This window comes from Haliotis asinina, chromosome 4 (genome assembly GCF_037392515.1).
Source record: "Haliotis asinina isolate JCU_RB_2024 chromosome 4, JCU_Hal_asi_v2, whole genome shotgun sequence".
NCBI lineage: Eukaryota > Metazoa > Mollusca > Gastropoda > Lepetellida > Haliotidae > Haliotis > Haliotis asinina.
In genome coordinates, this window is record NC_090283.1 from 5,305,080 (window position 1) to 5,316,795 (window position 11,716).

Consider the following 11,716-nt stretch of genomic DNA (forward strand, 5'->3'; position numbering starts at 1 on the left):
ATATATACATATATTTGGGGAAGTGAAATGGATCATTTAGAAAGACCGACCCTAAGTGGTTACTGGATGTGAAGTCCGTGTGTAGCTGACGCCTCAAGATGCAGTGTAGCATAGGTCTTCAGCAAACCATGCTTGCCACAAAAGGCGACTATGCATCTCGTAAGAGGCGACTAACAGGATCGGGTGGTCAGACTCGCTGACGAAGCTTGTGCTGTTGATCACTGGATTCTATGGCTCAGACGCAATTATCTACAGATCGCCGCAGTATAGCTAGAATATTGTGCGTCGTAAAACTAGACTCGCTCACTCACTCCATTTGTGGCGTCAATTGCCTGTTGTTGCTGTCATCGTGCCACAAGCGGAGTGAAACATAATTTCACTCACTCACTCTAAAGAAATGATACAAGAAGTATCTGCTGAAGTCTGAACCGGAGAATGTGATGTAGAAACACAATACAAACATAGTATTACAACATAATGTTTACTTCGTATTTACAAATGGAGTAAAGGTTTACAAAGTAAAACGCGTTATTGTTCATGTAACCACAGTCACAGGACCCAATGGAGTGGCAGCACAAAATCAAAGCCATTCTTTGAACTTGGAGAGTCGCATATGACGGATAGATCGACGCTGATCTAGAAGCTTCAAGATTACCTTTGACTCCTAGTCTAAATAATGCACCACTGCCCGCTGCAGAAGCTAAACAGAAACAACAAACAATGCAATATATGTGCAACAGTATTTTACGGCAAATACATCTGCCACAAAATGACCTGGAAGGTCTTGACTGTATTATCTCAAGGCGTACAGTAGTACATGATGATTTGACGGGGAATTTCTGCTGTACGATGCAAAGTCGAAACATATACATTTGGCAAACTAGTTTCAATGAAGCTTCAAGCATAACGTTTTATCTGTTAGAAATTGACAAAAATAGACCATTGTCAGTTTGATGAACAAGTTGAAACTATTCAATCCATGTAAAGTGTAGCTACTTCTTGCAACTAAACAAGTTTGTCCTTGGAACTACTGAATGTTGTTGTAGCAACAGGCGAAGGCTGTAACTATGTCCAGCTTCACCGGCAGAGCATAGAGTTTTGAACATGTTCCATCATCTGTAAGTGTCCGCCCATGGCGATCAGTTGAAGGACTCCAAAACCTCGGTCGTCAACTAGTGTCAGGTCCGCCCCTCTGTTGACGAGTATGTCAAACACGTCCTTGTGTCCACATGCTGCTGCCATCATTGCCGGTGTCCTCTGAGATTGTCCTCTACTATTGATATCAACAATTTCCTTTGATAAGACATCTTCAACAATGGCTTTGTTTCCTCCGATACAGGCCATGTGAAGGACTGTGTTTTCGTTTTCATCTATCCTTTTCATGTCACTTTTGTTATTCACAAGAAAATCAAATATGTCTTTGTGTCCATTCTTTGCTGCAAACATTACAGCTGTCATCTGGTTTTGTCCACAGCTGTCAATGTGAATAAGACCCTCTGCCAAAATACACTTTACAGTGTCGGCATGGCCAAGAGCACAACTCATATGGAGAACGTTGTTTCCATTTTCACAGAATAGTTGTATGTCACTCTGGTTAGTTACAAGAAGCTTAAACACGTCTGCATGTCCACACTCCAGCGCAAGTATGGCTGGCGTCTTTCCATCATGGTCTTTGCTGTCAACAGAAACAATGTTTCTCTTGAGAATGTCACCAACTATTGCAACATTACCTCCTACACAGGCAGAATGAAGGATACCTCTACCATTTCCATCTTCTAGTGGTAAGAGACATCCCCGTCTGACAAGTAGATCAAACACTTTCTTATGTCCACAGTTTGCAGCAAGCATCACTGGAGACATCTCGTTGTGCCCCCTGCTGTTAATATCAACACAGTCGTTGTTGAGGATATATTTCACCATCTCGACATGTCCTCCAATACAGGCCATGTGGAGGATGTTGTTTCCATCTGAATCAACAGTTGAAAGATCACTTCCGTTCTTCACAAGTAAGTCAAACACTTTCCGATTTCCAAACCTTGCTGCCGCCATCAATGCTGTTCTGTTACAATGTCCTGTAATGTTTACGTCAACTAGTTTCGTTGACAGAACATACCTCACTATCTTCAGATGTCCTTTGATAGAAGCCACGTGAAGGACAGTATTACCATCATCATCTGTCAGTGACGGGTCACATCCTTGTCTCACAAGAAGGTCAACTAGTTCTCGGCGTCCAACCTCAGCTGCTATCATGACTGGTGTCCTGCCACCCTTTCCTCTGACGTTAATGTCCACCAGTTTGTGAGATAAAATTTGTCTGACTTGAGCAAGGGTCCCCTCTCTACAGTCATTATGCAAACTGTTGTCTTCTCTGTCCGTCAATGTCGGATCTGAAAAAACTGTTCATAAAGTTAGATGGAATAACAAATCTTATCATAGTAGGGATCTCACGGAATCCATCATTGTGGTGGACTCTTCTATATTTCAGAATGCAGTTGTGATTGGAACAGCCACTGGAGACAGATGATCACTCATATTTTGTTCAGTTATGATATTATCACTAACACAGCTTTGAAGTCATCGTGGCAGTGACGATAACGTCACTGGTGTTCATTGTCTCTCTCTCTCTCTCACACACACAGAGGGAGAGAGAGAGAGGGAGAGAGAGAGAGAGAGAGAGATCAGCCACAGAACCTACACTCATTTAGTCGCCAGCACAACATAAAGTCAGCAGTCTAACCCGCTCAGACACCGCGGCTTCCAAGAAATTCCAAAATGGGGCTCGACATCAAAAAGTAGTAGATCCGTGCGTTACAGAGAAAGTGTAATACCAAATATAACCGGTAATATATTGCGATTTGTCATACCTTGGAGCAATTCATCCTGAACTTCAGGATCATTTGCACCTGAAAATATCAAACAAAAGGAGATGAAATGAGTTCAGTACGATGCTATTTATGTGTCTGCTCCGTGTGTCATAATACAGTTGTAATATTAAGAGGATATATCTCCTTACATAAAGAAGTTAAGTGACTGATAACTACTTTATGTCATATATATATATGTTATATATCGCTACAGTAGCAGTCTGCTAATATGTGGCAAACAAATTGATGATATAAATGCCAACATAAAAACGGGTAACAGTATAAGAGAGACTGTGAGAGACAAGTAATTGAGATCACATAACCTTTTAGGGATTCGTGTTACTGAGTCAATCAGGGCATTCATACATAAATTTTATTGAAGGATTATGAAATATACTACTTACACTTTTTGTGTTTTTTCCTCTTTCTACACCTGACAGAGAAAAAAGAAAAACAATGGGAAATAATACTCACAACAGGAGAGAGCACTCTTCTCTTTTCCATCGTCTTAGCATTCAAATATTGGACAAAAGGTACTGGCATTCGAACTAACTAAGCAAAGAAATTCAACATCCTCAACACCCTCATTTAACACATTGTAATATGTTATCTGGCAGTTGAGACAGCAACTTTCACTACAGCTATAATCCTTGTATTCATTTATTAGCTTTCTTTGACCATGCCATTACAGACCTGAATATTTCCTGGTGCTTACTGTCCACTGGTTTGGTTACCGTACATTCCATTAAAGAATATAAGATGAGGCTGATTTTGTTGAGGGTAATGTATTGTTGGACGATACAGCGATAGACTTACACCAGGTGAAGTCACCAAGTGTGCCTAGAGTCCGTTACTTAAAAAGACTTTCTGAGAAATCTTTGCCTCGTTTAAGCAGTGGGTGGAGAAAAACGTCTTCGTCTGTGTGAAGACGCCTGCTATGCAAAGTGAAACGTAAAGACGGATATATATCGTGACTAGGACCGGTCAATTCTCACTGCAATCGCAACAATGTGATTGCTAGAGAACAGTGGTTATGTGAATTCGCTTAGACTGTTCAGCAGCATATCAGTTGATTGCGATCCTGAACCAAACGATGTTATGTTATTGTCACCGTGTTCGCCTTTTTCTTGTGACCCTTAACATGTCAATGATGTCAACGAAAATTATGCTCTATACTTGAATAGGCCCGTTTGAGTGTTGCCAATAATATGGCTGATAAGACTGAACGCTGTTCTGGAGACTCAAGCTCAACATGACCTATTCTTGTCATGAACTGTGCGAAGTGGTGATTCTCAACGTCTCATCACCAACGAACAAAAACTACTACCGCTACCTTGTTTGCTAGAAACTCTACCCTCAAAGTGAATGAGTGAGTGAGTTTAGCTTTTCGCCGCACTCGGCAATATTCCACTTATGTGGCCGCGGTCTGTAAATAATCGAGTCTGGACCAGACAATCCAGTGATCAACAACATGGGCATCGATCTGCGCAATTGGGAACCGATGAAATGTGTCAACCAAGTCAGCGAGTCTGACCATCAGATCCTGTTAGTCGCCTCTTACGACAAGCATAGTCGCAAGCATGGGTTGCTGAAAGCCTATTCTTCCCCGGAATCTTCACGGGTCTTCTCCACTCAAAACATGTCACAAAAAAATTGTCATTAAATTTAAGTTAAATAATCCACGAGTATGTTTTGGGCAATTAACACATTTTGAAATAGGTAGTTATACAATTCAAGTTTTGCCATTTTGATGGGTCTCCATAAGGCCACGACCTGACTGCCGTGTATGCATCTGAAGGTGAATCGATGCTCAGGGGGATGTTTGTTCGAAGCATGTCTCAAACTGAAGAAGACATCTGCTTGAAAGAACAACCTACCTTGTTAAGATGATGCAGACGGTTACCACCAAGACAAGTACCACGACAACAACTGGAACGATGACAGCGACGGTGCCAGTCTCTGAGCTGGTTCTGCGTGGCGGTATTCGAGTTGTGGCTGTTGTTGTAGGAACATCAGTGGTTGTAATGAGACAAAGTGTACAGAACCTAATGGTGTGTTCACAGAAAACCAACCAACAGCTAATATAAAAACGTATGTTTACATTATGTTTAATAGGTGTATATACATGATAGCCGGAGGATTGAATAATTGTTACCTGTCAGGCCTGGAGATGGATCTGTCAACACAAAAGAAAAACAGATTTCAGTGTGATATTATAGGATGTTTATGATTATGATTATGAATGATGTCTTGCACGCTCCTTTGGCAAAATGCACAAAAGGCTTTTTAATGAAGAGAAGACACCATGGCAGTCAACCATTAACCTTATCCACGCTTTGTATTTATCTAATGAGTATTGTATTCGGGTTATCGAAAATTGATTCATCTATAATCACATTTCTGTTGATATTGCACACTTAAATATAGCATTTAGAGTCATAGCATAATTCATAAAAATGTGAATGCAATAAACCAAAAGGCTTGTAAACCTGAACTTTTCACTTTTTCTATAGTCTATCAACTGACTAATCATCCTTTCACCTTGGCGGGTCTCACAGAAGTCTCCAATGCGATTGTCTATACAACCTTCACTGCAGTGCCCGTTGATCTGGTAACAGGCGTGTCTTTCGCAGCTCTTGCTGCACCGTTGATCACACCGATCTCCATAGAAACCTAGTTTGCACCCTTCATAACAGGCCCCGTCTTCTTTGTTGCAAGGCAATACGGTATGTGTAGTAATATAGCAGTTTTGCGAACAGTTGTTACTGCAATCAGCCCCATATGTCCCTGGAGTACATTCCTCATTACCATTTACTGTGAAGCCTGAAATATATCAAAATGTTTTTTGCATTTTTAAATTTTGTTCTGTCATTGTACAGATGTATGTACTGTTCTGTTACGAAAATACTGATTGTCCTTGATGTTTCGGTTGCACGAATGGATTGGAGCAAGTGATTTGAAGTAGGATACATTCTAATGTTTTATTGTTAAAGAATCTCTTTAGGAATGTATCATGGTACCCCTTGGCTATCAAGCTTAGAAGCGTTCTCCAGAGGCCACAATATAAGTTTGTAAGACTTGCCTACTCGTTTATGTCTTTCAGCAGATATTGCATGAAACAATCATTTCACGTCTGTCATTGGATTTTCTGATAAATTGTTTGTCATGTACAGTCATACTGCATACAGCCACATCTGTGACAGGATTACTTACTGCATACAAACACAATTATGCCAATCACCCACATGTTGCAGTAGGGAACGTTTCCTTTGCTGATCACCTGTAAATATATAAACTGTGTTCGTTATTTGTAATATGGTGAAATGAATGCCTTCTGAATATGTATTGTCTTTTTAAACGTTCTTCACTCAGTTCATCAATTGTTTCGTCAGTATCATTTGAGTAAAGTTCCATTTAACTTTCTGACTCACATGCTGCTACCTCGAGACGCCCAACAACAGGCCTTTCAGCTTGAGAAATCCTGGTAAGCTTAATCAAGCAAACGACATATGATGTGCAAACTTCAGGAATATATTTTCATTCCGAATTGTTGAAGAAAAGACATTTAACAGTTAAATGTGTGTGCGTTCGCTTCTTTGCATGCGTAATGAACTAAACTTGACTTTAAAAAGAACTATGTATATCCGAATCAAATGGATTCTAACTAACTATGTGCTATATATACATAGCGACCGCCAAGTCAAAATTCAGTTGCTAGAAACAGAAACGCCTTCTTGTGTGACATGTATACCCTTCACAATGAAATACACGCATTGATACAGTTCAGTACTACTGACAAAAGGTATACTGTAACATGTGTACGCCCGCCGTTCATTGTGTAACCCAGACACAATCCAAAACCTATATTCATGAATTACTATGGACTAGTGGAGACACTAGGGATGTTACGTTACAGATGGGAACTGTTTCGCACAAAATATAATATTACCTTCTGACATCAGCTTCAATACAACCACGCCGTGATATTGCTGGGATATTGCTAAAAGCGGTCAGTTAGGTTCAAGACAAACGTATAGTATTACAATTTATAAATGCATGGCGGCTGGCCTGGAATGTGTTTGCATTTAAATAAGCCTAAACATTTACGCGAGGAAAGTCAAAATATTTACGGTATTACAACTGCCTGATAAGGGTGAAAAAGCACTATATGTTTGCTTACCAATATGTCAACGTTGTTTCAGATTATTAGCCTTTCACGCCCAATAACGTTCCGAGTTGATGGCCGTCAAACGATTTGTGCTTCTCCTTTCATTCTCCCTGCTTACATTCCCTCACACTCCATACAAATGAATGTGTGCTAGTAATTTGAATGTAACCTGCCCTGCGACTCACGGGCGTTTTGCACCTAAACACTTCAATACTCGCAGATAAGACGTCAATACAATGTGTGCATATTCTGTCCGAATATTGTCGGTGTTATCGTATTTTCTTGTTTGTCAATGGATTCATACCGACAAATATAGGTTAGTACAACGCACTTGTGTAACTGTCTCCATTATTTTTATGTTGATGAGAAATGGCGCCTTTCGCACATGAATATATTTACCACCTACAGGTTTATAAGTGTCAGCAAAAGAGTCCGGATGACTGTATTTGCGCGTGTGGATGGATGTGGACTCGTGAACTGTATTGGCGTATAGGCGTGTGACTGGATGTGGACTGTGGATTGTATTGGTGTACAGGCGTGTGGATGGCTGTGGGCTCGTGGATTATATTGTCGTATAGACCTGTGAATGGATGTGCACTGAGGATTGCATTGGGGTATAAGCTTGTGGATGGATGTGGACTGAGGATTGTATTTGTATATAGACGTGTGTATGGGTATGTACTTGTGGACTGTATTGGCGTATGGGCGTGTGGATGGATGTGGACTGTGGATTGTATTGGTGTACAGGCGTGTGGATGGCTGTGGGCTCGTGGATTATATTGTCGTATAGACCTGTGAATGGATGTGCACTGAGGATTGCATTGCGGTATAAGCTTGTGGATGGATGTGGACTGAGGATTGTATTTGTATATGGACGTGTGTATGGGTATGTACTTGTGGACTGTATTGGCGTATGGGCGAGTGGATGGATGTGGACTGTGCACTGTATTGGTGTATAGGCGTGTGGATGGCTGTGGGCTCGTGGATTATATTGTCGTATAGACCTGTGAATGGATGTGCACTGAGGATTGCATTGCGGTATAAGCTTGTGGATGGATGTGGACTGAGGATTGTATTTGTATATGGACGTGTGTATGGGTATGTACTTGTGGACTGTATTGGCGTATGGGCGAGTGGATGGATGTGGACTGTGCACTGTATTGGTCTATAGGCGTGTGGATGGCTATGGACCCGTGGATTGTATTGACGTATAGACCTGTGAATGAGTATGTACCCGTGGATTGTATTGACGTATATGCGTGTGGGTGTTGACTAGTGGATTGTGTTTGTGTGCATGGAAGGATGTGGAGTTGTTTATTGTGTTTGTGTATGTGGATAGAAAAAGACTTGTGGATTGTATTGACAAGTGGATGGATGTACACTCGTGGACTGTGTTTGTGTGGATGGATGTGGACTCGTGGATTGTGTTTGCATGTGTGGATGGATGTGGACTCGTGAATTGTGTTTGTGTGTAGATGGACTCGTGGATTGTGTTTGTATGTGTGGATGGATGTGGACTCGTGGATTGTGTTTGTGTGTGGATGGATGTACACTCGTGAATTGTGTTTGTGTGGATGGATGTGGACTCGTGGATTGTGTTTGTGTGTGGATGGATGTACACTCGTGAATTGTGTTTGTGTGGATGGATGTGGACTCGTGGATTGTGTTTGTGTGTGGTTGGATGTACGTGTGTTTGTGCTGGGATAGGTGGATGTGTGAGTGAATGTGAAGTGGTGCTGGTATGAAGATTATGGAAAAGAATGGTTCGATGGCTGAACATGTGGATGGCTGCGAGTTTGTGTGGATTGTGAGGTGTTTGTACCTATGGATGCTTGCACTCAAATTTAGAGTTTTTAACACATATTGCTTACAACATGTAATTGTAACCACAACGGGGTTTCGCAACCCCGTTTGAAACAAACTGTGAGTTGCTTTGGCGGCGACAGGATGGTGGGTTATGGGGATGTGTTTCAGGGAGTTCGGATCCCACCACTACCCCTTTTTAAAATTCCTCAATCCGCCTATGGTCAGTAAGTTTCCTCAAAAGGTTTCAGGACTGAAGCATTACATACTTTCAGCACGCCAGGCATGCAGCTATTTCTCAGGAAGGATAATGATTCCAGAGAAAGCATGGTATACAGTAGTGGTAGAAGACCTCATCAACTGAATAGTGTACACAGGTTTGAAAAGTGGAACTTCCTCACGCTTGTCTCTTTTCATTTATTACAGTATAATGGACATATTCAAACACAATGAGGAAGAAGATTAAATAATCTTGCAAAATGTACAAAAAAACAAAACAACAAAAAACCCAAAACAAGATAGTGAAATTATTAAAAACACCATGTCTTAAAGTTCTTTGTAGCACAGTCCAATGTCTGAAAGCTCAAAACAAGTGTTGATTACAAGTCCGAGTATTTGACTCACATATAACACTGTGTGTGATGTTGGATATGTCAATAACTTTAGAGGAAAACTATGACTGGTCCCATCTCGTCTTCCTTGACTTCACTGTAGATGTGTTCCGACTGTCGGAACCTCGAAGATGAGTCGCCCCGTCTGCTTGTATCACACCTTGGACGCATTGCTGCCAGCTGGTGCCCTTCCTCTCTGAAACATGTGAATGGGACAATCTCAGCCCAACAACACACACTAACACATTCCAAATAGTATTTAATCACAACCTTGCAAACATATGCGCAAAAGTAACAATAAATAATAAAAGGTTTCTTCTCTAATCCAGGTAATCGTTAGAATTTTAAACAAACCTAAAATGTGCCTTTGAATTAAGTACGTCTCGAACTTCACATAAGATTCAGTTTGCATTACAATAATGTTCGGGCTCAGCTATCTAGAACTTTGGGTACTCGGTGGGATGTCGTTGTAACTTTGAGATATCCGGACTCAGTGTACAGTGTAATGAGGGATAAACGCCCTAATACATAGCCCTGTTACTCATCCACTGCTTAATAACTATTGTGGCAAATCGTATTCAAAGATCATCATCATCATCATCATTGTCGTCGTCGTCGTCATCATCATCATCATCATCATCATCATCATTGTCGTCGTCCTCGTCATCATCTGAGGATGTTTATATAACACACATATCCATGCACTAGTGCATGCTCATGGCCCTGGCATAGTACGTACATAATTTGTTGAAGCATTGGTGTAAATCCAACTATACTTGATTCAACAATACATTCCGGATATTGGATTCGAGACAACAGGTTATACTTTGATTCATATTCAAAAGTTATTTTAGAGCCGGATTTACTAACCAAGTATTGGATTCTTCAGGTAACATGCTCCGATTTTGTATGATGAAAATGATATATGTTACACATAATCTAGAACAACTGCATGTAAGGTGATATTGTGCTTGTCGTTTGCCCGGGAAATACACTGGATAAACATGATATATAAACCTCTTAGCTACGACTCTTTTCCAGTGAAAGTATCCAACTGTCACAATGATTCCAAAGACCAAAACCACCAACGCAGTTGACGTTCCAATAGTAGCACCACCTATCTGATCTGAAAAAAGAGGATTGAAACAAAACAAATATCAAGTATAAAATATAACACTAGAATCCATCCACTTATTTGGGGCCTTTGGTGGATAGAAACGAAAAGTCAAATGCACGTGTTCAATTGAATCCTAAGAGGAATGCGTAGATATACAATGTAATACAGGATGTATGGGTATTCTTGGTTACACACTGGTTTAGCTGATAGAAATGAATTTACAAATCAGTCCTGGTAAATCGAATCCTTCAGTTGGTTGATATGATAACCATTAATGTTGTATGCGCCCAATCTCTCTTTTTTCTGAAACAGATTCATTATTACTAAATGTTAACAGAGCGCTGAAGAGTACATGAATTGATCACTGAAAATCAGCATTAACACAAGGTGGCCACGATTGAGCTTGCACTCTCAATGATATACTTTGCATAAAACAGATATATGTTGCCTAACGCCACTCCCGATAGGATCTATAGACCAAGAATCGAGTGATACAGAGCTGAAACATGAAACTTGCTCTATTTGAATTTACATCCCCGCCTCACCATATTTCCTTAAGAGCTTTCGGCCCTAACAACCTAAATGTTCTCATCAGTACAGGTTATTAATGCAAGAGTAGATATGTCCAAATCTGTCTTAATTCATCTCAGTGAACATTTACCTTCAGCGCAAATCCCAGTACTAGCATCACATGTACCTCTCGGACAGTCTGTACAGGAGTGTTTACAGAATTGTCCATACTGTCCCCACATACACCCATTGTCACAAAATCCGCTCTTTGGGTGACATGTGTGATTGTAACAGGTCTTAGAACAAGGTTCGCAGTCTTCTCCAAAGTAACCGGGTAAGCACCCTTCAACACATGCACCTGTTTCATTACAACCCAAACAGTTTGAGCTACACTGAAGCTGGGAGGAACAGTTTGGACCAGACCAGTTACCTACACAACCTTTGATACACTCGCCACTATGTCTTTCACATTCAGAAATGCACGAGTTGGAAGTGTTATTTGTGGTATTGCTTGCACGGTAAACTAGGCAGTTTTTGCTGCATCTTTTGGAACACTGACGTCCATACAATCCAGGTGCGCATCTTTGTACACAGCCAATTGTTGAACAATGTCCACATGAGTATTCACAGTTCAGACCATAAT

At 40.8% G+C, this 11,716-nt stretch overlaps 1 protein-coding gene across 1 annotated transcript; it reads right to left on the reverse strand.

The window, feature by feature from the left end:
- Positions 1 to 1,077: 1,077 nt before the first annotated feature.
- LOC137282219 (ankyrin repeat domain-containing protein 50-like) lies at positions 1,078 to 2,250 on the reverse strand. The gene has a single exon (XM_067813954.1). It carries the CDS (start codon positions 2,248 to 2,250, stop codon positions 1,078 to 1,080), a length of 1,173 nt encoding a protein of 390 aa, XP_067670055.1.
- Between the last annotated feature and the right edge of the window lie 9,466 nt (positions 2,251 to 11,716).

Coding starts and splice junctions, on each gene's coding strand:
- LOC137282219 (XM_067813954.1), bottom strand. CDS start 2,250: ATGATAGCAGCTGAGGTTGGACGCCGAGAACTAGTTGACCTTCTTGTG.